Here is a 27,652-nt window from a genome sequence, read left to right as displayed (position 1 = left end):
AGGCACATGACTTACCATAGCTTAATATTAGTAACTAAAGTTCCTCAAACTTTGTAATCTTCTAATTCTAATTTTCACTTAAATACAATACGAGCGTATAAAAATCACAAACCTAACCGAACCTATGTTACAGATCTGCATCTCGTACTAATCTCGAGTAACTAAGCCCGAAGTATGGCCCGTAGTTGAGCGTAAATCTGGGACCCTTTAATTGGAAACAATGGTCCGACGAGAATAGATTAGAGCGTTGAAAAGGCGTGCACAATCGCGGCACGCTTCTGCCGCGCGTAGATTTCACCCGAGGGAATCGTCGATATCGCGTGATTTAATTTGTTACAATTAGGGCAAAGGGTCCCTTAGGTAGGACAGCACAGAGTGCCCGGCCAAAAGAGCGACAGAACGTGACAGACAGAGGCAGTACGAGCGAGTTCACCGCGCCCTGCTATTAATATCAGTTAACGACCCGATATGATCGCTCGTCTATACTCACAGACAGGCTGCCATCGGTAGGTTCAAGCCATGGGGTCGAATCATGTGCTTGATCCATGGTTTCGACCACGATTCACACTGACATCGATCCACTGAGTCACCGGTTAGAATCCATCCTCAGCTTTCCGGCTAAATCAATCTAGAATCTGTCGTGGTTGCCTCACCTGGAGAAGAATAAAATGGTCTGACTGGTTCGGGCTATTTATTAAGCATTTCGAACGGAATTTATCTTGATACGTGGTGTATGTGAAAGTGGAGATTGAAATTGGTATCGTTTTATTTGTAATTGTTTGAAGGTTTGAAAGGTGAGTCCGTAAAGTAAAATATTCAAGTTACGAATATTTAAAAATAAATTACATTTAAGAAATCTATATGTCCTTAAAGATTCTATTGAGATATTATTTTTGCAGTATTTTACAATACGACGTAATTTTACATTAGCTGTTGCGAATACAACCAATTTGTAATTTTGGACTAAAAGGTTAGGTTTAAAGTTAAGGTTAAGACTCCTTACAATTAATAAAATGCATCGCCTCCTTCAAAAAATCAATAATTCAACGCTTTTCGAATATTCTCTCTTTCAAAACTAACACAAAATCTATATCTATAGGAAACATAAGAATCAAGAATTGGCTGTCAAACCCTATGGACATAGGAAAAGCGGCGTCGGGTGCACGCAGAGAACGACCGATAACAATAGACAGGGGCCGTGCTCTATCTAGCAGGCATCCGGGCCAACGTCGAAACGAGGCTGGTGCCGCGCGCGGATTACCATAAGCATTCATATATGCAGCGGCGCATTATACTTGCATACCCGGCATAAAGGTGGCCGTGTCGACGCTCGTATTGGACAGCGGCCGCAGGTATATGTATTGCACCGGCTGGCCGGTCGGCCACTTACTTACGTGTACCGAACCGCCTTCACGAGTCGCTGGCACGCGAGCCTGATTGACTTGTAGATGAGGCGACACAGTCGATATACGCCAAGTCCACCGTCCGACTCTGAAACCCCCGTCATGGCTACCGATGCCCGTGCAATTCTACCTCCTCCCCTTTTCCCTATCGGTTTCTCTGTATTGTTACGAACAAACCAAGGATACCTACATGTGTATACATCGATTATATTTTATGATATAACACTACAAATATCAGTTAGGATTGATGATTTAGTATACATTGATCTGTTTGTATTATTGTTTGCAACGTGATTGAAAGTATGAAATATATCACATACTGCATTATCGTTTACCTTTTTGTTAAAAACATGAAGCGTATTGTATATAAGATGACGCGCTAATTAGTTAGATTCAGAAAAATATATACAATGAGCTATAGTGTTAGTATAATGTTTAGTATAGATAGAATGGATTAGGTCAGATTTAACAAGATGTATATTCCAGATAATTAATAGAAGCATTTAAATTATATATGTATTACAATATTCACAATGTCTAAATTAATTATGGACAAATATTACGGAAAATCATCACATTCCAAAATCTTCAAAAGCAACTCTCCATTACGAGGCGTCTTGAGGCCATCGGTAGCCATGGGATTTCTGCATCGTAGCCACGCACCCCCACGAGCATTTTCCGTCTCGCTCTTCCACTCCCTCTCGTCGAACCTCCTTTTCCAACGTTCCCTCGCAGCCACCGACCGTTATCTACTTAATTAATCTCCGCCGACGGCGGCAGCCGACTACCAGGGTGGCAAAACTCCCACCGTTTCTGCAGCCGTAACGAGCCACGACAACGAAAGTGTCGAGCGCCACCCCCTTAGTTCACTCCAGATTCGCGACTCTCCCCATCTTTTCAAACTGCGAAAATTTAATCGCTTTTAAAGAACCTTCATGCGATTTATCGAAGGGGATAATTGAAAAATGGTTGAAGAAGTGAAATGATTTTGGAAATAATAGTGGGGTGAGGATTTGAAGATAAAAACGTGAAAAGAGCGAAAAAGAATCAAATACTTGGTGTTTAGATCATTAGAAGTAATATTCTTTATTATTATTATTATACATCTTTTCTTTATTAATATTATTATTAGTAGTGGTAACTAAATTAATAACCAAAAATACCAAAAACACACGTTCTGAATATTCTTCTTGGTTTTATATCATTGCGCAATATACTAGTTTATCAGCGAATTATATATTTTAAGATAAATATTCCAACAGATTCAATCATACAATTTACTCAGATCTAAGCGGCATATAATGCAAGTTGAAGCTATAAAAATTACACTGATAATAGCCGGCATGGAATGATTTGAAAATGAGAAAACAAGCGAAACGGGTGACAAATACATTATTGAAAAAATTGGATGGGCCACAAATGAAAGGAACAATAAAGAAGGTAGATTCTACAAATAAGGAATATAAACGTAATACGTATATTTTCATATTATTCCCATTTTACTTACTCCAAAGACAATCAGTTTAAATCACAAGAGAATTAAACACATTTCTCTAACCAATCTTAATTATTCCAGTAATATTCAAAGGTTCTATTAGTTCAACATTGATGACCGTTGTTCCTCAAAATTCCTCCAAATCCCGCTTCAAGCGAAACTCTGATGTTTGAACCACGACGGAACACCAGTGGCGACATCCTGTTCAACCCACATTCTCTACCACTTGCAAGATCACTTCGACGAGTCAACGCCTGTTAACCTACCATCGAAACAATTTACCATGAAGCTCATCAGATCCACGACAGTTACCCTCCGAAACAAATCTATCGATCGCTCCCATATTCCGAACGAAGTCCAACAGCGAGTCTATCGGCGGAGCAGACAGATGTCTCAGGTCGACGTTGCGACGTGTGCGGGGTGGCTCGTGGCGTGGTGCTCGGTGGCGTGGTACGACACGGACGGTGCGCCCCCTGATGCGGGGTGGGCAAGTATTGATTGGGTCGGCGCGTTGGTCGCGGCGTCCGTGTCCAGAGTGCAGGAAGAGAGGGTGGCGGAATCGCCAGGCGCCATCACGCGGGGCCACCGCGACCGTCGTCTGAAGGGCCGTCCAGCCAGTGGCCGCGATCTCGATTCACCGAAAAGATGGTCATGATGGCTGGCATGGACGACCACGAGCGAAAAGTCGTCCTCGAGTTCTGCCACCTGCTCGAGAAAAGCAAGCAGCTGTTCAACGGGCTACGGGATTTACCACAGTACGGGCACAAGCAGTGGCAGGGTTACTTCGGGCGCACCTTTGACATCTACACGAAGCTGTGGAAGTTTCAACAGCAGCACAGGTGAGTGAAACTTGAAAAAAAAGGAAGAAGAGGAATAAAAACAGCAAGATAAAGAAATAGATAATGATGAAAGAAAAGATAAGAAAAATGAAAAGCATCATGCAACATTGTGTCGCGTATATACCACACGGAGGCCACACGGTGAGTCATCGTCGGACGAGGGTGGCCGCTGGCGTGGTTGAAGCCATCGATCACACGCGTACGACGTCCTCCACGCCACGAGGTCCTTCGACACGATCCGCGACTCTGTCAGGATAACGCTGAAACAGAGCTGTGTTCTCTTGGTGTTTCCTCTATCTCCTCCGGAAGGGCCTGACGGGCCGCGAGAGCCCGCCTCGCACGGAAAGCACACGCGTGTATCTACACATACGTGGGAGACGTAATAGGCAACAGGGGAGTAAAACGGGGATCGGTTGCGCCCGTTCACGAAGGATCACGGCACGGTCCTTTTACGCGCTCGACCCACCATGTGACGTGAACGTGAATGGAGAATCGTGCGCGCGAGTGAACACGGTCACGCGTGTGCGTATATAGCTATCGTGTATCTCTGCCGCTTACTCAGATTTTCATCACGATCTCCCTACGAGATATCGGTGCTTTTAGTGGGTTACACGTTATACTTCGTACATCTACAAAGACAGGATAATCTTACGGGTTTCATCGATTGTCGTTTTCCTAATTTTATCATTTTCGGTTTGGTATAACTGGACTGCGGCTGTTTGTACAAACGCTTTTGTTAAAGTTTTAGTTTAAGAAATGAAATTTAAGCTTTGAATATTTTATGCATTTTTTACCACTTTGCACATTCCTTGCATTTTTGCATTAAATTCCCCATAAATATATAAACATCCGTAGTCTAGTTATAATGCTAGCATTATAGATATCTTTATACTTTATTAGGTAGATCTGACACTGCAACTGGAAGAATAGGATCTAGCCAGAGATTTGTTTCACTCTTTAAATATTATAACGAATATTGGACTTTGGATATTTTATGTACTTTGCATATTATGTACACTTTATACACTTTTGAATTTTTAAAATCCACAACCCAGATATTTCTATCGTTTGGAATAAGGATTGGAGATACGAAGAAACATCGAGTATATTATATTAGACTTTTATAATTCTTGAAGCAGATTTTATATAGCGTGTTGTACGTATGATATAATACGTGTGATTTAATTTTATAAAATTCAGAGAGTATGAAAGATAAGGAGATATATATACATATATATACGAAGGAAATATGAAATTAAATAACGTTTTACAAAATGGATATATTTGTGTGAGAAAATTATCTATGTATTTAAAAGATACGTTAATTTCAATTTAGTCTGCTTTCACGTTTCCTTTGTACATCTTCCCTTTTTATACGCTGAATTTTGCAGAATGAAACTTGAAATATCCTTTAAAACGATCGCTTCAGGCTCGAGTGTTTCAATACCTTTTGCTGAGAATTAAAAGATACATCAGTTAACATAGAAACTGCACATGGTTTCTTTCAACATTAGATCTATCAATCTCTAATATGCACTTGGGAATATACTATATGAATACAGATGATTTCAATGAAAATAAATAGATACATACATATAACTATATTTAATAGTTTTCTATCCCAATATATCTTGTATGTTTCAATTAATTGTAAAGCATATTGTCAATTATTTTATTGTTTAATTACTTGTAAGATTCCAATGTCCTTGATAGTTCAAATCTTAAAAAAGATAGAGCTTCTTTAATATATTTTATTACTTAATTAAATGGAAAGATCAATGCCTTTGGTAGATCTAGTATTACAAAATGAAGTTGTTACTTAAATCTTTGAAATTCTTCCATTTGCGATGAAGATTTCTACATTATATAATAGTTTACAGTAATTATGCATTAAGAAATTATATTTCCATCTCTAAAATTACTAGACTCTGTTCAATTGTGTTTCAGATATCTTTACAGATCATATTACATGATTTTTTCTTGTAATACGATTTAGAACTTGCATGATCTTTACGTGATTTCTCCGAAGAGTTCTTGTACGATAAAAAGCACGTGACTTGAATTCTCGTGGCTATCGCTACGCGAATGCATCCATCTATGTTCAATCTTTTATATGATTTAATATACTTATTCCAATAACTACGTATTTCTTATTTCATAGCAATCATTAGTCATATTAGAGTAGTAAAAATATGGTAATTTAATTGGTTATTAGTATTATTATTATTAGCGCATGATGGAAATTAACAGGTCTTAATTCTTCAATATTTAATTATTGCAAATATTGTTAAAATTTCGTGTTCAGTGTCATAAATTATTCACGTAACTTTTTATAAGTAAAATGCACCGTGAAGGCCATTGAAAGTATGAATCTGAGACTTACGTAAATGTTAAAATAGTTCAACGTCGATTCTGATGATCTTTCATTGGGGAATAAGTCAAGAAAGGTCAGTAAATGTCACCGATAATAATATTTTAATAAAGATTATTGAATATAATTTACGGTGAACGATAAGGGAAATACTATTTCAAAGGAAACTAAATCGTTCTACGAGTATTCGTCACTTGACACAAATTGAATGAATACATAAAATGAACCTTGAACGTAGAATTTAAAGAATTTTTTAATTCTGAAACTGATTATTTATTTATTTATATATTTAGAATTAGTATAAAATACAAGGCGACAATGTTTATCTTCTTTACAATATATTTTCTTAAAAAAAGCGAGTCAAAAAATATTTTTCATTCGAAAAAGATAATTTAATTTAATTAAAGAAATAATTTAACAAACAACTATCATAGCACACGGAGCGGCTGAAAGGTAAAAGCGTTTCCAATTTCTTCTCCTTCCGTTTCTTGTTGTCTATAAATTGCAACAGAAGGAACATTACGATCGCCACGAGGATCTGTGTCACGTGGTTTCCGTCGTACTCCTTCTGGACTATGGGAATGATATAACGATCGTGCAAATGTTTGCTGCCGTAGTCATAGTATTCTATAACTATTTAGTTCACATGTTACCTTTAAATCAGAATCAATTATTCACTGCGTTTGGTACAAAATATTGAAAGACTGAAGAATTAAAATTAAGTTTAATTGTTTCTCTCTAGCGAAACTTTTTTAATTACAAATCGCTTGTTCCACTTTTTCTCTGAACCGTTCATATATATAAAGTATGATAAATTACATATTATAGACCAATCACATTATTCCATCCCTTTCCAGTCATCATTTCATTCATAAACTCACCATAGTCTCTACCCATAACCTCTTTCACTAAGTAACAGTCGAAGCTAACCCTAGACCGATTCGCTTGGGTGAGTTTGCTTCGTTGGCCCACTTGGACCACGTTACACACACGTCTTTATTTACCCTTTCGATTCTGTTGCACTGGATGCCCGGTAATCTTCAGCCCTTTGTACCTTTCCTTTTTGATCGTAAAGTGTCATCAACATGGGCCGGTTGGCTGATGGTGCGACTCGACAAAGAGTCAATTGTCTATCCGGCTATTCACACCGCTCGCGTTCGTGCAGACATGCGACACCCAACCGCTACGGTACATCTCCTATATACACACACGTACGATATACGTGCATACGTAACACGTGGCTGCAGGTATAGATAGGTAGACACGCGATCGTGCCGTGTCGACTGTTAATAAATATCGGGGACGCTCTTTCAGGATCGGTTCCACACGTCAAAACAATAGGGAAAAGTTTCTCGAACGTACGGCCATCAGTTTCAAAAGTATCGCTGGTATCTGCGCTTGTATTATGTTCCCCTGTTTCTCTTTCCTTGTTGTTCCGTTTGTTTAGTTTTTTTTTATTGTGTTGCAGTTTCCTTGTCCCTTTTTTGTCGCGAAAGGTTAGGTATTGAGACTTTGTTACTAGCGTTTCTTTGATCTTAGTCTAGGGAGGTGTGATTTCTCGTGAAAGAAAGTATTGTTAGGTTTTGCGAGGATTTTTTAATGATGATTGTTCAATGGATGGGGTTGGAAGTATTGTATTTTTGTAGCCTAGCTGGGGAAGGTTTTAAGTATAATATAGAATTTTATACAGCGTTCTCCATAGAAACGTTAATGTACCTCTCTTCCTTTATTATCTTAACTTCAAAACTGAAAATACGTGAAAGCAAAGAAAGATCAGTACGTTTTTTATAATTCGCACAACAAGATTATAAATCTCTTAATAGTTAATATTTGAACAATTGTACTCATTTCAAGCAATAGTTATTTATTAGAAGATCCAGAAGTAGAAAGACATAAAAATATAAAATTATACTTCTTTTCTTATATCTAATGGCTCTTGTTTCTGTCTTTCATACATATTCTTATATTCTCATTCTTATATCTTTATTAACTCAATATATCAATCAACACTCCTACCAAAGCGCCTACCAGACCAATAACCATAAAAGGCGCGCGTGAACACACGCGCGCCCACTTCTTGCAGGACGATACTGGATACGAAGTACGGCCTGAAGAGGTGGCAGATCGGTGAGATCGCGAGCAAGATCGGCCAGCTCTACTACCATTACTACCTTCGCACCAGTGAGACTTCGTACCTTCACGAGGCCTACTCGTTCTATGCGGCGATTCGCGGCCGCGCTTACTATAGCCGTGCCGCCAAAGAGGATAGGAGCGACCTGATGGTGAAGAAGCTCAGGTACTACGCCCGTTTCATCGTCGTCTGCCTGCTGTTGAATCGTATGAAGCTCGTCCGTGAATTGGTCCAAGAGTTGGACGCCCAAATCGTTGATTACACCAGCACCTACGAACCGGACGATCAACTCGAGTGGAATTTAGTCCTCGACGAGATCAAGGCGTTCGTGAAGGCCGAGTCGGCCGTCGGAGTAGTGCACTCGGACTCGAACCCGGTTATACTGACCCACAGGTTGGGGCCTCAGACCTCACCGCCAGTCGAACGTACGCCACCCATGTGCCTATCCCTGCAGGAGATCCTGATCGTTGGCAATTGCGCCGACCAGGTGAAGTTCAGTGAATTGTCGATGGACATGTTCAGGATGCTGCAAACGCTGGAAAGGGAGCCAAGGGACGACCCTAATCACCTGCACGATGCGTCGCCGGCAGGAAGAATGCCATTCAGGCCTGGCGCGTATCCTGGTGCCGAGAACGGTGCCCCGAGGCGGGACAATCCACATAAGTACCTGTTGTACAAGCCCACCTACAGCCAGGTACAGGTATTCCTCGCGAGCGGCTTCAAAGAGCTGCCCGCGAACGGAGCGCTGTTGCTCTACTTGTCCGCCGACGGCTGCTTCTCCACCGTCAAGCATCCGGAAGAAAGTGAGTGTTGCCTTTGATCGCGACCGATCACGCTTCCGCGAGTATCTTAGAGCCTTGGCTGAGCCGTTTTTACGTTTTGCTGTCAGGAAAGAGATATGGAATAGATGTAGGCAGCCGATGTAGGAGTAGAGCAGATTGGAGAGTTGGAGGAAGTTTGATAGATGGTTGATGTTAATGGGTTTTTCTTGGGAAGGAAAATAAGGAAGAGCGTTTTCCGTGGTTGCAATATTTCTATTGTATAGTTAGTCTTAATAGCTATGAAGTTTTATTAGCTTTGTCGATTAGAGTTGTTTCATAAAATGTACAAAAACAAATTATCATTGGGCTGAATATTTTTGACGATTCCTTGAAATATATTCTCACCGACAGACACGTGTCTATCCTAATTTGAGAGTACTATAACCACATCCGTGTATTGATAAATATCATGTGCAACACAAATCCAATATTTTATATATTTGTACATTCTCGCACTAATCCTAAAGCCAACATTTCCAAATCAAGTTTTACATAGCTTTCTTTTCTAAATCTGATACCGTATCTTAGTAAATTTGTAAAACTTCTTATTCGACAATTCAACTACCTCCACGACCTGAAAATCTCCAAGTCGAAACAGTTTGCGCCAACTAATAACCAGTTGATCGATCAAAGCATGTTCGCCTCTTGTCAACGAAAATAGTTTCCGTTTTAAAAAGGCGGTTGGCCTCCGGTCGATTCCGTTGATCGGCCGAAAATTACTTATCACGGTAGAGGGCAGTCGTTGATGCAAGGCTAAAACGAATCACGCGCTTGACGAAGCTGAATGTAAACGCGTGTCGGCATTTTCGGTCAGTTTCCTCGGCCGGTAATTCGACCGGTCGGGTAGAGCGGGTCTTCCGTGTCCTATCGATACGTCTAACTCTCCTGACGATCCTTGAACGACGAAGAAAGGATTTTTCCATGTCTATCATACAAAATATTCGTATTCTGTTCAACGAATTGAATCTAGAGAGGTAAATAAAACCACGTAACCAAAATCTAGAGAAGATAGGGTTAAATTCACAATTCTAAGGTATTATAAAATATGTAGAAGCTATTTTTCCATATATTAATCTTTTAACTGGAAAGAGTTAATTTAGCAGAGATAAAATCGAATTTAATGAGATCTTTGTTGCTTTAATTAAATTACTGAAAAATGAAGCTGCTTCCTTTGTTACAGCAATTAAATATATTTAATCAAACACGCTCAATTACATATATATGTATACTAGTAAACCGCGGGTATTTATATAGATCCAAATTTTTGTATGCTCAGTAGAGACTTTTTTTTATAAATATTTTTGAGAATATAATTAAGAAAGGAGATATTCGATCAGAAAATTGTTTTATCTATCAAGCGTTATACACTATACTTTGTATATTTTATATATTTTTTATATCATGTGTATTTTATACAATTTTGCACTTCCAAATTTCCTAGAAATGCATAAAAATCCGCAGTTTACGGATAAGCCGTGTCGCAACAGTGTTACACGATGCCTATTCCACCGCACGTAGATCTACCTTTAAACGCATGCCACTAATTGGATCATCGAATCGGACTATCACCTTTCTCCGATTCGTTCAAGGGCTTCCAGTGAGCATACGGCACACGAGCCGCACTCATCGTTGATTTAGTTACTGAAAGGAACGCTCTTTTCGTTAGTAGTATTCGGATTATGTATAGTCGAGTGGGAAAGACCGGAAAGTGTTTCTGCATTTGATCGGAATTGATGATGACAATCAGTTGCAGTAGTTAAATTTATTCTGGCCTCTGTTTTTTTCCGAATTTTGAAGATGAAGGTTTGGAAGGTATTGTATTTGGAAGGGAATGGTATGCTTATATAATGTTTTTTTCAAAATTAAATAAGTTGTTGGAAATTGAGTTGAGGTTAGGGTAAAGCGATGTTAACCCTCTATAACACTATGGAAGTTACATGTACCTATTTTTTAAACTCTATTTTATTTCTACTTCATGATTTTTTATTACAATAATTAATTCTTAGATTTTAGATTAATACGAATAACCTGTCATATTTTTGTTTCATAAGCAAGTTAAGTTTTTGTTATAAAAGGTTAAAGAATAACTTACATGGTTTTTGAATGGATTCAATTTTTTATAAGAAGTATAAAGAGCAGGAAATCTAATTATTAAGACATTTGTGCTAGGATATATTTTGTTTAGGCTATATTACTTACAGTTTTAAAGATTGGTTAGAATAGGAGGCTTATAGAGTCAGAAGCTTATATGTATATAATCATAGATACATATAGAAGATACTAAGAACTGCAGAAAAAATTATTTAGCTGTAGACAATGCTACACTAGCTTAGATGAAGTATTAACTACTATATAATAATAGTTGAAAATTTCACAGCACAAAAAATCAATATTTAAGTATCACACTTCCCTATACAGATTCAAATGATATCTATGAAATTCATAAATGAAACATACATTTTGAAAAAGTATAAATATTTATACTTTCATGTATATAATTAAGTGCATTATACATTACAAAAGGTAAAAAGTTCTATTTAAATTTGCAGACGAAATTCACATACCCCTAATACAAAAACTAGCACTACTAGTAATTCTACGAATTTCTGTTATCTAATAGCAACAAAAATTATTCATATTCAACCAATTTGTTGAGAACAATTCAATTACACGCCTAAAAATAGCCTCTTCTCGTTAACACGTTAGCACCACATTGTACCACAAAGAAAATTCCCCAGTGTCACAATACAGCTTTCCTTTCTCCTTCAGAAATCAACGCCTTTAATTGGATTGGCGAAAAGATCAGTACAAGGTGTCCGCGACTCGAAGGAACTTGAAAGAACACACGCTAGCGTCCTCTTCTTTTTCGTTTTTAATTAGTGGGCATCCTCATGAAACTGTTATGAGGATCGAAAGAAGACATCTTGAGAGTCGGCTTGCGAGATACACATGACCATGACCCTTCATCGCGGTGCATGTTGAATTAACTAAATAGAAAATCCAGGTCGTTTAGATGGTTTCCTAATATTCCACGTGCCACGACGTTCAACCGCGACGATCTATTATCTTCCGGCTGATCTGGAATAATTGTCCGTCATTCATCGCATTTCTGTCCTGGTTTAATTAGTAATTCGTATATTTAATACCAGAATTCGTTATGCAACGCTTTCGATGTATTTTGTGATACATGTACACTGGCTCACAGAAATGTCTGAATATGTACTTGCTATGAAATCTTTTATGTATACATATATTGTATGTGCTATATAAAACATTTTCGAATTTCATCAGTAGCATAATCAGTGCTGATTTTTTTATAAATTCATATTTTCATGGATATAATTAAAAGAGTAGGATCTGAGTAGAGATCTGGTTTACCTGTTAAATATCATAAATAGTACTATACACAAAAACAATACTGTATCTTTATACGTTTATGTTTTGTATGCTTTTGTATGTTGTTGCATATCATAACGTTGCATATTCTTACGTATTTTTGTATCTTAAAATTATTCGCAATTGCATAAAAATCCGCGATACAGCAATAAGAAACAACTGTTACAATATATTCATTTTCAAACTGTTTCATATAACACACATAATACATTCATAAAAAGTTTCTATAAGTATTTACTTTCGCGAGCTACTATATTTCTATGTGTTCTCGGTATTTATCAGTGTCCGCATGTAAATGTAAACAAGTATTTATTGTCGTGTGGGTATTTATTATCGCGTGTATCAAGAGGTAAATTGGTGGCAAAGTTTTGGGATCGTGTTTGATTTTACATACAGGTTAAATTACACTATTAATATGATAATATATAATAGACGTTTGTATTACATTACAGGTATTTTGGTTCAAACTTTGGAGTATTAAATCTCTGCTTTTCCGTTTCGACGAATAGAAAGATTTTGAATATCTCATTATTTATCAACTTTCATAAATTTGAAGAGTTTTTAATGATAAGAAACACGATTGTACCACAGGACGTAATGAGGTTAGGAAGGTAAATAAAAATACTTTCCTTCAGAAGTTACTATTATTCATATTTCTAACTTTTATTATACTCAAAAACTTTCGTTTCCAAAGAAGTATATACATATAAAATAAAGTAACGTTGATATATTTTCCAGTATAACATGCGTATCTCTACAACTTGAGATGAAAACGTCCGCAAATCCATAACCTTCACGTGACCCGTTTTCATCAGTAGAACCGAAACACGCTGTAAAATTTGGCCACCTATTTCCAAACGGATCTTTTGTACAGACTACTTTATTCTGTATCACAATTCCTCTCCAGTCATCGAGCAATCTCTCTCTTTCCCTTCCTGCTGTTCTCTTCAAAGTACGTAACACTTTCCACTTATCGTCCATTTGTATGTTGCCTAAATGTTACACGTAAGATACCTTTAAAAGGACGAAGGAAAAGTGAAGGAAAAAAGAAAGAAGAGAGGAGGGATAAAATAGAAGAAAAAAATTCGAGTCAAGACCGAAGGTCGACGATGTTGAAAAATTCAGCGAGCTGACCACCAAAGGAACGCTCGGAAGCCGGTATTCAGAACGCGGTGAGGTTACAAGCCGCTCGAGAAGGCGAAAACGGTCTTTCAACGAAAGTAGAGTAGCGCATCCGTGTCAAGGTCATTCCGCGATAGAGATTCCAAGCTGTCGGCCCAGTGGATTCTAAGTTTGCAATCAATATCGAAATACGCGGTGGCGCGTCGATATCGAAGAAACCCCGCCGGCTACATTCGACCGACAATTCTTTTGCCTCTTTTAAGTAAATCTCGGCTTTCGGTGTGGTTAAAAATCTCACTTTTATGGTTGCGATAGGTTTTACAGATAAACGTTGGCACTATATGACTATGGTTACAGTAGACGTGTGTTCTGATCTCAATATATCAAATATGAAGACCATAAGGAACCAATATAATAAGTCCAGCTTCTTTGTTTTTTTGATTTTTATGTTACATAATGTTAAGCAGAAAATATTTTAATATGGAAAGAAAACAACCTGTTACATTTAAAGATATCTCAAAAAAAGGTTGATATATGTATAAAGCTCTGTAAAAAATCAACAATATGATTAGAATGTTAAGGCAGTCAATATTTTTGGAATATTTAGCACAGTAACATGCGTATAAACATAGATTCTTGTTATTTTTATTTTGGCTTTCAAAATACGCATTCACCATACTGCTATAACATTAGACAAGAAATTAAATTTGACATTTTAAATTTGCATAGAGAACATATATAGGGTATTTAGTGGAAAAAACTAGGAATGGTCAGACGCGCGGGAAACTAGGTAGAATTTAAAAGCAGAACTGGTACGTTCCAAAAAGCGCGATACAAATTACAATGTCGTGGTACGATCTAGTCCGGACACAAATAAATCTTCCAAGGATACAGGCAACGATTTTGGTAACGCTCCAATTTCAAGCGGCGAGTCTCGAAAACCAACACGGTCCGACAAGCTTCTCTGCTCATTGTTTCGCCGAAATGAAGCTCGTTCTTTCAAGCCGGCCGCGCGTGAACAGCCGATGCAACTGATCGCTGTTTTATTTATAGAAACGCTCAGTGCGAAAAACAGGCCTAAGCAACCGCAAGTTTCAGTTTTATAGAGTATTCGTTCGGGTCCTTATGGAAGATTTGTTATAGTTTTAAAAAGATAGATTACATTATAATACTTCTGGTTTCAATGTTTTAAATCTCCGAACTTTTTAATTTTTTAACCCACATGTTTTTCATTTTTAGATTTCGGAGCGTTGAGTGGTTAAACTTTTAAATTTTGAAGCTTTAAACTTTCAAACTTTTAAATTCGGAAGCTTCAAATTTTTAAGCTTCTAAATTTGGAAACTGTGTACTTTTTCAGGATTTTCAAATTTAGAAGCTTTGAATTTTCAATTTACTAGATTTGAAAGTTTTGAATTCCCAAATTTTTAAATTACAGGGCTTTCAATTTTTACACTTTCACATTTGGAAGCAATGAATTTTCAAATTTGAAATCTTCCAATTTCCAAATCTTTTTGACTTCAATACTTTGACATCTCAACATTCCAACATTTATATTTAAAAATTTTAACTGCCTTAGTCCCTAATTATAAATCTTAAGCACCAAATCCCCATATTCCTCCCTACAAATATCCTAAATACTCCCTGCAACCCGAAATCTGAAAAGCCAAAACCCACATGAAACACAAAACGATGCCAAGGAAGGGCGCGTCGCCCGATAGTTAGGGTGCCGTTTCCACGTGACATCACGCCGCTCCACGAAACCGGAATTGCACGATGTTGATAAACCTTCCGATTTTACAGTGGGGTACGACCTGGGTGGCGTGTCCACGTGTAGCAAGAGGGACCCGGAGCACGGGAAGAGGCCGACAGGTGGCAAGGAACCGCACTGCCTATACCCGGGTGACCTCTATCCATTCACAAGAAAACCGCTGTTCGTGGTCGTCGATTCGGACAACAGCTTCGTGTTCCAACAGATACCTCGTTATTTCGGACAGCCGTTGATGGTGCTGATGTCGCCCCAAGACACGCCGTCAACGTTACGCGACGTTCGACACGGTGGAAGCCTGTTCACTCTGTTTCTCCACGCCCCCTTAGCCGCGTTTTGCCTTATATGCAACATCGGCAGCCTGGCCGTGCATCACTGGGAGCGGTGCCAGCGTTACATCGAGCGATTCCTCATCGAGGCCTGTCAGCTCGTCACGCGCTCCAGATGCGGTAAGGATCCAGGACGTTGTTTTTGTCGCCTGACACGGCCTGGAAGAGCTCTGCTCTGGCTTCTTTCTCTGTCTATCTATCTCTGTCCCTCTTTCTCTTCTAATTGGATGAGGAACGGGGAATGGGGCATATCGGTGAAACTTTCTTGGCTCTGGTCTGGCTGCCTTCGATCCGTGGACTGGGTGATGAGAATATTGCTTTTAGAGATTTATTAGACGGATCTTAGAATATTTAAACGATTGTAAAGGTTGTATAATAGAGTTATGTTTTTTGGAATAACGATAATGGAAATGAATTTGATACAGTATTTCACTCTTTGGTTTTCTGTAGAGGATTTTGTGATATATGTTTGAAGATTGTAAGGTCTCTCTAATAGGACATTTTGTAATTAAGAGATGTGGAATAGTGCAAAGGTCAATTGGATGTTATATTTACGTGCGAATGAATTTATTTTGGTATCATCTATCTTTTTTTTCCTCCAAAGGGGCAAGGATCGATCTTCGTTGAAAGGAGTGTGAGCTCACAGAGAGGAAAGAAATCCACCGACGTAAATTTCTTTAACTATTAAATTCATCGATTAGCAAACACTATGCAATCATATTTCAGATCTTTTTCAAATTCAAATCATTTACAAAAATTACCATAGTATTTCTCCTTATATCAATTCATATACAAGAAGTATGTTAAGTATCGACCCATTTATGGGAAACTTCTTTTTTAAGAATAACGTTTAAGTTCCTTTTAAAAAGTAAATACAACGTATGTCTGTTAGGAATTATAAAAAGAAATATTCTTTTATGCGGATACTCAGGCATTCAATTCCACGATTCTGGGATAAGCGCCCTGCTCTTTTTCATAATCTCTTTATCTTTTACCAGATATCGTTGACCTACGTGGCGTGGGTGCCAAATCACATAAAATTAGCGTGACAGCAGAACGCGTTATCTTCCACAACCAACGTCATCTTCTCTCAACATTGTTTCGCTCGTCAAACGACTATAAAGCTCCCAGCAATAATTTAAGTGACTATAATAATCGACAAGCTTGCAGATTTGAACATTTGAAAATTCAAAGCGCCACGTTTGAAAATGATAAAGTTTAGAGTTTAAAATATTGAAAACTCAAATATCTATCTATTTGATAGAAGTTTATATTTAAAAAACGCTACAGACTTCTCGATCAATCCGATGGTTATTCCTTAATAACGATTATAATCGGCTTTGCTAATAAGGAGTGCATTAGAAGAATTCTCGATCCCAGTCTTCGAAATCGTCTCGGTTCGTTCACCGGCAGCCAGAACGCGCCGAAAGGGATTTACGATTGCGTTCGAACGATAAACAGAGCTGGCCTAGATCCAGGTCGTGTTTATCGCTGAACCGGCAATCTTTCCTCCTAGACGCGTGATCTAGGGTCGGCTACAAAGGGGCTCTCCATTGTTCCTCTCGCGACAGCGATATGTCGTGTGTGAGTTTTGAACGTATGAGTGGCTTCCTTTGTCGCAGGCTCCTCTCTCTCTCTCTCTCCCTCTCTCTCTCTCTCTCTCTCTCTCTATCTCTATCTATCTATCTTTCACTCACTCACTCACTCGCTCACTCTCATTCTCTTTATAATAATCGCGTCGTTAAGTAAAGCTTTGTGCGGATACGTTTAATTCACTTTACCCTTAGAAAGTTTCACCGAAATCGATCGGGACAGCCAGCTGGCTATCTAGCTTGGCAATAATTCGTTCAAAAGTTCGAACAACAACTACAACAACAACAACAGGTTCTCTAATAGCAGGCAACAACAGCAGCAACAGTAATATGCAAATTTGTCGGCCATATCTTTGGATCTGGAACCGTCGTCGAACTTTTGTTTAGAGAAAGATCGTGGACGTCAGCAGGTGATTTCCAGTATAGTATGACAAATTAAGGACCAATTTTAGAACTTCAAATTAAGAACCAAACCAACGCAACGTTTCATTTCCAATTGTTTTAATATCAGTTTACATCAGCGAATTCTGTTTCCTAACGTTATGACTATGAAAAGGAATTCTGTATATTTTTCCTTATTTCTTTCAGCCAGATTCTATTATTTTATGAAATTCTATAATTTTAGAGAAATTTACGTATCTGTGGTGTTGGTCCTCAATCGATTTCGAAGTGTAGTCCAACCGAGCGATCGTGACAATGCTACTGCACGTCCTCGAGCGTGTAAATGATAAAAGAGGATGGATTTTCTCACCACTTTCTCTTTTGTCTCATGTACTTCAAATTTTCAGACCATAGCGTGAAAGAAAAAGATATAGCTTTCGTAGGAGAATGTTCTTTATCTGTATATGCCAATTGTCATAATTTAATTGTCTTCCCATCCTCGTTAATTACATCCTATGACATATGGGAACGAATAGCGTAATAAATGGCTGTAATGACGGTATAATGAATGACGGTAATGTAACTGCGCTGATGAAACATTTTCTGAAGATTTTCCACTACTTACTCTTAATTTCTCTTTTTAGCATCACGACCACCCGATTGGACTATACAGTTCCAAGTCTTACCAGGAGAATAAACTATCCTTGTCATGCATATTTTCGTCTGTTTAACTAGAAACAGCGCTAAGGTGTAAACTAACTCATCTAACAATTAATCTAATTTTCTAATTTAATTTTATTTGAACGCAACTATTACTATCTACTATTACTCTTGTACTTTTTATTTACTTTCTACTATTTTTAATTTCATTCATCTGATTATTACTTTATTCTATTTCAGATTAAACAGGAAAAATTTTGGTTTAGAGATACAATCTCTTCTCTTATAAGCAAACGTAATGCTAGCACAATAAAACTGTTTGTAATACCAAAGCTATTGATATACATATAATTTTATATTATAGTAGATAGGAATTATTTACTAGATGTTTAATATCAAAGATATAAGTGATTTTTATTTCCTATAATACAAATTCCATATTTGATATTACAAATGCAAAAGAAAAAAATTTAGATGAATATAATTACCTTTATAGTTATTATTCTTTCCTATTTTTTTAAATAGAAGATAATATGTATGAAGGAACAAGGAAGTTTTTTCTTGAATAAGACTTAGACAATGTTGACTTTCGAGGACTGAAAAATTCACCTTAGAAAAAATGTACCTGCCAGGTTTTTCTATCTGGAATAAGAGTTACCAACACTTCTTTTGCATCGAAATCGAAATAAACTTGTCGCAAACATTCGTAGAAATAGGGAAAGTTTATTTGCCCGTAACGGAGAGTTCGTAAAAATTTATCAAGTGCAAAAGGGTCGAGCTCGACGATGGAAGTTACCGGCGAACTGACGTCCCCGATCGGAACATAAATCGATTTGCTCGAACGTCAAAATTCTGAAACGAAACGAACGAATGAGCGTACAGAGTGTTGGAAGAGTCTCTCCATGAATCGGTTGCCCGTTAGCGTGCAGTTGGAGGTGTTTAAACCTTTCACTTTTCCATGGTATTTCCCTTCTTTCCTCAAATATTGAAATCATGTTGTTTTATGTTTCCTTTTATTCCCATTTATCCCATTTCTTTTTCAGAATTCTGAATAATAATATGGCAAGAAGTTAGAATGTGCAGGAAGACAGAATAGTAAAATTGTGTGGCGGGGATCTACTTTTTAATTTAATCCTTTCATGCTTAGTATTGTTTATACGCAAAATTGTATTTTTCAATCGTACTTGTACTTGTCAATTGTAACTAAACGATACTTACGTATAATTATTTTCGGTAAAACAGGTAAAACCTAATCTTAATGCATCGTGTATTCCTTATAACAAGATGAGGAAAATATGTTCTACCATTGATAAAAAACAGTTTCTCCCACAACTCAAAAGATAGGATTAATTATTTCGAGCGATAAACAAATTCAACGCAGTAATGTTACTACTCTCATACAACAAACTCTCTCACAATTTTGCTATTCGTTATTCACCACATCTTTCTAAATTACAAAGAAGAAACACCACAAGCTTTAAAACATTTTCCTAAAAAAAATCCGAACAACCTCAAAGGGCCTCGTTTTAATTTCTAAAACCACCGACGCTCTCTAAGAGCGAAAAGCAAAAAGAAGAAAGAGAAGAAAAAAGAAAAACAAATGCAGAAACTCCAACTGCACATCCATCGTACACAACCACGGAGACACTTTTACAACCATTTGTACATATGTATGCATGTCCGTATGTATATCAAAAAAAAAAAAAAAAAGAAAGAAAAAGAAAAACGTACCAGAACCCTCGGACCTGACCGAGCGCTTTTATCGGTCCACGCAGAAACCAGCGTGTTGCAATTCTTCGGCGACGATTTCCTACGACTGTTGCTGGTGCGCTACGTGTTCTGCGACGTGGTGTTGAATCTGCACCGGTCGTTCAGGGGTCGACAGCAGAGGCCCCGTTGCCATCCACCGTTGCCGGACGCGGAGGTCCTCGAGCATCCCACTCTTCATCACCTGGTGCTTGATCTGGCCGCCTGTCTTGACTGCCGCGACCATTTCCCGGACAGCAACGAACTAGCCTGACCCAGGCATCTTTCCTGCTCGGCCCCCCATGAGTCCACATCCCTGTTGCCGCCGTACAGCCACGACTACGATTACGATTATTGTAACTACAATTGCAACAATAAAATCGTTACACTGAGACCTCATTAAACCGCGTCTAAACAAAAAAAAAAGTAAAAAAAGATTTAAAAAAAGAAAAGAAAGAAAAAGGAGAACGAGGATAAGAAAGAAAATGAGAATCGAAGGAGTCGAAACGAAAAATGTGTATGTATGTATGTATAGGGAAGGAAGAGAAAGATAGATGATAAGTGAAGAACGGAAGAAATCACGTGTGTACAGTTCACGTGCACGTGTATCGTCGTTCGATAAATCACGGGAATTAATTGGCCGCTCGTGTTGGATATCGTCGACGCCGTCTCAGGGTAACCCGGCGTCGTACTTTTCGTTCTATCATCGTTGTTCTCGTCGTCTGTTCGTCGATGATCTCTCGATGACTTCTGGATTCTCCTTGTCAATAGGTATTTGTCGATTGGAAGGTTGAAAAAAGACACACGACGCCGGGTAACGACGCGTTTTTCTCTTCTCTGCGCGCGAAGAAACGTGTGGATACGGAAGAGGAAGTGTTAAAGAAGGTGGAGGAGCAGGAGGAGGAGAATGAAACGAACGAGCGAAGAAATTATATTCGTGGCTTCGTGTTTCTCCTTTTAAGGACTCGTTCTATGTTAATCGCGACACACCGCTGCCAGTTTTTTGCTACGGACTAGTAAACGAAACACAAAACAGAGAAAAAAGTCTATATGTATATATATATGTATATGTATATATATGTATATATATGTATGTATATGTATATATATGAACATACAAATATATATATATGTATGTATGTATATGTATATATATGAACATACAAATATATATATATATATATATATATATATATGAAATATATAATATATTCTGTCACTGCGTCGATGGTAAAAAGAAAAAAAGAAACAAAAAAAAAAATTTGGACGAGAAAGATGAATAATTATAATACGTATGAAAGAGAGAGACATTGTGATTCTCAAGTTGTATGTATAGACGAACGGAGGAGTGAATTTGTACGCACTGGTGCTTTGTACGATTTTAAGAAGCTTTTAGCGTGTCGTCGAATGACTCGGTTCGGTTTTTCCGTATTTTACGGTTTTCCGTTCGGTTCTCGGTTCTCGGTTATCCATTCGAATCGCAGGCCACGCACCTTCCCAACCCTTCTCTATCTCTTAAAAAAGAAAAAGAAATGAAAGAAAGATGAAGAGGATTGAAAAGAAATGAAAACATGTTGAAATTTACGGTGATTAATCAATTTATAGAGAAATAAAGGGAATTTCGTTATTTCAATATATGTAGTATACTGTGAATGCATTTTACGGTTCCTGGGTATCAAATTAGGACCACACGCAGAAGTTTCACATATGCTATATCAGATAAATGACAAGTTGTCTTTGACTGTCCAAATTATTAATAATTATAAGTATATATGTAGATAATTATGTATATGTAACATTAATTTATTTAATTTATTTAATTTATTTAATTTTTATTAGGTCACATCGGAGAATATTTGTATTCCCATGATCGGACAGTTTATTTGGCTTCAGTACTATTGGAAATATTTGAAATATGATCAAATCACTTGTTTACCCATTGTTGACCACTACATTATTCAACTTGAAAGCTTTGAGTGGTCCTAATTCCATCATCCGGGACTGTAGAACCATTCGGACCGCGAATTATGCCATTACGCAGTAAACCTATATCCAACACCTCTCACGATACATACATATACATATGCAGTAGCTCATAAAAGTATTTGAATACTTACAAAAGTATGTGATGCATAAAACAACCCAAAATTTCATTAGCATTGTAATTATCTTGATAAAATTTGAAACCAATCTGAAAATGTACATAAAAATTACAAGATATACATTGCAATCATATATGTATATATATATTAAAAATTTAGTATACAGCATGAACAACCATCAAACATGTAATAAGCGTTAAAGATGGTTCCATTGTATATCGAGGTTTATTAATGTAATGAATAATTGACTGTTTATTAAATACCTTTATGACATCTGCGAAATATATACTTGCACTTAATGTCTTGTAACTTTCATATACATTTTCAGATTTATTTTTAATTTTATCAATATGATTACGACAGTTGGATCTCATTAGAGTGCTGTCAAAGTGTTTTACATAACACACATAACAAATTCATAAAAGATTTCTACAAGTATCGGAATTTTTTCGTGAGCTACTGTACATACACATACATAATATATGCGTACTTTATTGTAGAAACGCGGGTCCGAGACTTTGCGATTCTATTTTCGCTGATGTGTCCGCGAAGCACAGGTTTTCCGGCGCTTTTTCTCCCTCCCTTTCTCTCTTTCTCTCTCTCTCTATTCGTTCGCGTCTCGTAATCTTCACCCACGCAGACAACGTCTCTTTCTACGGCTATCCACCTGTTTTTCCCTGTTTGTTTCTCCCATTGTTATATAATTCCCTCTCGCGTGAGGTGTTTCCGGTTTTTCCGGATAAACCGAGGGCAAATAATCCACCAGTAAAAATGCGCAAAATATATTTACAGAAAATGATATATACACATGTCAAATTTAACTGTAAAAGTTTTATCGCAAAGTTTTAGGCGAACATTCTTTTCTTTTATTATGTACGCTACCAGACAGAAATTTGGTATCATTTCCTTCTAATTGCAACTATGTATATTGAATTTTTTGCTAATTTTCTAATTAATTTGAAATTAGCAGCTTCTAAACTGCGGATTTCTATGAATACAACTAAATAATTATTATTTATTTCTTTTATTTAGATCCATTTTAATGTTATAGGTCGTTGAAACTGTCCACAAATTGGCTACAATGTTGCAATAAATTAAACTAATAAAAAGCGGATGTTAATATCAGTGATCTTAAACAAGAAAAATAGCAGCGTTGAAGATAATATTGAAAATGATCTTTTTATCATCATCGGATGATATTAAACATGCTCAAACTATGCAATCATCATCTGAAAACTGTTTTTATTTTTTTTCACTATCAATGAAATTACAAGTGGAACACCCGGTATATAATTTTCCTACAATATTACCATATTTCTTACTTTCATGTTTTCCTATTTTTTCTTTCTTTCTTTTGCTTAACCCTGCAATTTCATCTTGCCCATTTCACGCTTGTTATCTTCCTCCTCCGTTCATTTCGATTTTTCCGTTCACAGCTCTACACAGTGGCCCGCCGACGTCACAAAGTGCCAACCGCGAGGCTCGTTTATTTATAAGCAAAAAGTAGAGCGACCAGAACGCGAGAAAGAGTGGCTCTCATTGAGTCGCCGAGATGACGATTCGCCGAATTGAACTTGCTCTCTCCTATATGACGGACAATTTAGCTTACAGGATGAAGGAACAAATGGAAGACTAAGAATCATAGTGGTTGTAAGTTCCTTTGCTATAATTTACTAAAAGATCAGTTATGTTTTTTCAAATCATAAAACAGCACAGAATGCATGCAATATGCAAAAATACATAGGATATGTAAAGTACTTGTTATAGTATGTGAAGCAAATCTCTACTTAATTGTATTTATATTATAAAAATATGAATCTGCAGTTATATAACTTAATTAAGTATAAAACCAAAAGAATGATACATTTAAAAGTTGAAGTACATATTAGATTCAAATCCTCAAAATCTTGACTTACGCCACTATGATTTCCATTTTTAAATAGCTGTAGAGAAAGAAAAGAAAAGAGTACAGAAAGAAGAAAAAGAAGATAAAGAATCGAGATGGAAAACGAAACAAGTTCATTTGTGTTCGTGTGTATATAGGAAATACTATGTACAATCTAGTCTTTATAAGAAAACGAGAGGAAAAGATAAAAAATGGAGTTAGAAGAAAAAAACGAGGGAAAACGGAGAGGGGCAACGACTTGAGAGCAGAGTAATAGCAGTTTTCTCGGACGAACGTTTGTCGAGTATTGTTGTGTTTAAAACTATACAGAGTGTCCCAAGTTTTTCTACAAAACAAAGATGTTCTACGAGCAAAACTAAAAAAAGCCATAAATATAAGTTATTTAAAATTAAAAAGTTGTAATAAAAGTTTTAATTTTATTTCATCTCAATGAACGAATTAACTGTTTCTATCAGTTCACCAGATGTACTACTATTTGATTGATATATCTTTCTTCTTTAAAGTTATTCATATCTAAAAGCCCAATTGGTATGCTATTGCAGACCAAAATATTATTCTTTTTTTGATATTTCACATTTCTACTATACATTTTTAATGAAGTTGTAAATGATTTATATAACATTCCTTATTCATAGAATATATAAAAATTATTAACATTATTTTGCATGAAAAATCTGGAATACTCTGTATACATGATTCGCGGTCACTGTATCATAACACATATACATGCACACGAAATCTCTGTCTATCCTCTATGTTTTGCAAGAAAAGAAAAGGAAATGAAAAAGAAAGAAAGCGAGATCCAGAAGAACGTACGAAATACGCTGTGCGTGTCCTATTATCACGGATACGACGATTAACGCAGAAGTTTTTACGTTAACCGTTTATAATGTCCAGCATTATTAAGCGAGCAATGTACCCGATCACATATAAGCATACTTGATATCAGAGACCATACGATTATCAATCTCTATGATAGTCCTCTGGTTCCTGGGTGTCATTTAATTCTATCATTTAATAGCCGAGTTTATTTCTTTGGTTTTTTATGTCTTACTGTTAATTTCATTATAAACTGCCGTTATTACATATTATTATATTCTTGAGAATATTCGACCTTTTGTTTGATTATCGAAGAGAAGAATTTTTGAGGGAAATAAAACTAATTGAGGAAACTTTTTTGATAAAAAGGGTCTATAGGTTTATGGCAAATACATACACTTCCAGTTATAAGTATTGAAACACTTACATGTTATATTTATTGAAAAACTTTAACACATTTTACTTTCTTACATTATATTTTGATATAATTATAAACACAAACGTAACTAATATTTAAAAAAAACTAGTCACTTTGTTATTAGTCAATTTACTATTTTGTCTTCTGGACCCTTTTTCAACAAGGCTCCTTAATTATAAAATTCATTCTCGATGAACGAACAGAGTATATCTAAGTATATTTAAGATTAATATAAAGGAGTTATAAAAATAGTAGTTGAATGAGAAAGCATATTTGGTGATTCGTATCACAAGTATTTTTGCATATAATTGGCGAATACATAAGTAGAAGATTTCTAAAGTCTTCTTGTAATATTGTAAAAATGATATTTTATAAATTAATAAGTAAGAATCTTTCATAAGTAAGAATCTGCCTTTCTGTACAAGATGTTTTATAACATAGGGAACTATGTAACTTTAATGGTAGATAGAGGACACGAAGGAATGAGAAAAGTTTGCATAAATATGTGCCCTGTTTAACCTTTTTCTCGAATCATAGTCATTTTTGTACATCGATAATGTACAGCTGCTTAACCATATGGGAAGTCACTTTCGGCCTAAATTCAAGCCTGCGGTTGTCATGTTACAGCGCCGTTACACTGGATTACGTAATTGGTGTTCCAAAAAGAAAAATCTATTTCTTTAATCGTTAATATTAACTATATATATATATATCGCTAAGTTTAACTTGTATTAATGTCGAAATGTATCAAAATACTATAGTTTGTCTTTATGTTAAAAGTTTCCCAATGTTTATGCATTTTTTAAATTTACTAAATTTATTAAATATTTGCCATTAAGTTTAAATATACAAAAATATAAAGAATCTACATGATATACAAAAGTATCTAAAATACTCTTTTCTCATTGCTTTTTATAGAGATATAAATTTGCAATAACTGTCCACAGTCTACTCATTAATAATTTAATATGAAAAAAGCTAGAACTTAAGTACAAGGACAAACAGGGTTCGCGTTTACACCAACTTTTTTTCATTGTTTTCGCGACTACATCCACTATCGAACGAGGTTCCACGTGTTACAAAACACCCCTGTATCATTGTTAATTATAGTACAGGAACGATAAATATTTTTCTCACTTGACATTCCTATGCTATGGTGTACTAAAACGGCAGAAATCTCCTAAAAATATTCAGGACTTACTATTAACTCGAATAACTACCTGCATTATTCCAGAACACTAACATCTTTCAATTTTTATAGTTCTTGTAATATTCACATGTTTCTTTAATTAAAAAAATTAATCATTATTAATGATATTTCACCATGAAAAAGAAATCATAATTAATTATATTTCACCATAATTCTTCCATCAACTGTACTAACATTATACTAAATAGTATTAAACAAATTGGCTGTAAGAGTATATACTAAAAGATCGACGTTTACACCCGGAAGCCAGGACTATCCGTAGAAACAGCCAAGCGTATAAAGAGCCAAGAGAATCATGTTGAACGTAATGTTCGCGATTTTATTTTACCCATCGACGGAAACACGCGAAAGGAAGACGACGTGGCTCCATGATCGGGTGCCAAGTCATGACATAATCATCAAATTTGCACGCTCGATCATTCTGCGCGACTCTTACGATCCTCTACGTTTCTTTCATGAATCCGTCATAATATACACTGCTAGCCATAAGTACATATTAAAATACCTACTTATGTTTAATACAAATTTAATACTTTTCGTCTTTCCTATTTTTTAATTATTTCATTATATGATTATCATAATCTAGATTGCAGATTTGCATGCATTTATGGACAATTTTATTATAAAAAAATGTACAGAGTGTATATAATATGGGAAGATATATAAAATTTCTAATGTAATCTTCCCAATGTAACATTCAGAAGGTGAAACAAATTTTTACTTATAATTAAGTACCATTTTTGTAGTTGCATTCAAATATGAAAAATATGAATTCGCATAAAAAGCCTTAACCTAATTATTATAATTATAACATATAATTATAATACAATATAAAATCTCATAATAATAAACCAAAATTTGTTAGAGTTTTCCAATAATTGTAATGAATAGGTGCCCTAACATTTATGGCTGGCAGTGTAACTTCGATAACTCTGATTCACGCGCCATCTACATCTGGCGATCGTCGATTATTCTTCACAAAAGATTTTGGATCGGTGTTTCGTTCGATTAAACGTTTTGTTCGTCCACTTCGTCTGGTTCGATTCGTTAACTGCTCCAGATGGTTCTGTTGGATCTCGTGTTCTTTCATAATAATTGTTTTGTTTGAGTTTCATCAGGTCGGGTTGTTTAATGGATGCGATTAGT

The 27,652-nt window shown here is 36.3% G+C and overlaps 1 protein-coding gene across 2 annotated transcripts; it reads left to right on the top strand.

Moving 5' to 3' along the window:
- The first annotated feature begins 3,382 nt into the window (after window positions 1–3,382).
- Window positions 3,383–25,948, top strand: LOC132916604 (protein SCAI). Of its 2 annotated transcripts, none has more exons than XM_060976743.1 (4): window positions 3,383–3,737; window positions 8,192–9,042; window positions 15,379–15,792; window positions 23,590–25,948. In XM_060976743.1, the coding sequence occupies exons 1-4, from the start codon at window positions 3,544–3,546 to the stop codon at window positions 23,658–23,660; spliced, it is 1,530 nt and encodes a 509-aa protein (XP_060832726.1). In that variant the 5' UTR covers window positions 3,383–3,543; the 3' UTR covers window positions 23,661–25,948. The 2 variants fall into 2 exon arrangements, with proteins under 2 accessions (XP_060832726.1, XP_060832725.1); XM_060976742.1 differs by lacking the exon at window positions 23,590–25,948 and adding an exon at window positions 20,081–20,455 and having other exon boundaries at window positions 3,388–3,737.
- Window positions 25,949–27,652: the final 1,704 nt, after the last annotated feature.

This window comes from Bombus pascuorum, chromosome 2 (assembly GCF_905332965.1).
Source record: "Bombus pascuorum chromosome 2, iyBomPasc1.1, whole genome shotgun sequence".
Lineage (NCBI taxonomy): Eukaryota > Metazoa > Arthropoda > Insecta > Hymenoptera > Apidae > Bombus > Bombus pascuorum.
Note: the sequence above shows the minus strand (reverse complement) of the source record. Positions and strands in the feature narration are given on the sequence as shown.

Bases quoted from the DNA above. Each gene is read 5' to 3' on its own strand.
- LOC132916604 (XM_060976742.1), top strand. From the start codon at position 3,544: ATGGTCATGATGGCTGGCATGGACGACCACGAGCGAAAAGTCGTCCTC. The intron at 3,738-8,191 runs GTGAGTGAAACT...CACTTCTTGCAG, and splicing joins AAGTTTCAACAGCAGCACAG to GACGATACTGGATACGAAGT. The intron at 9,043-15,378 runs GTGAGTGTTGCC...CCGATTTTACAG, and splicing joins CGTCAAGCATCCGGAAGAAA to TGGGGTACGACCTGGGTGGC.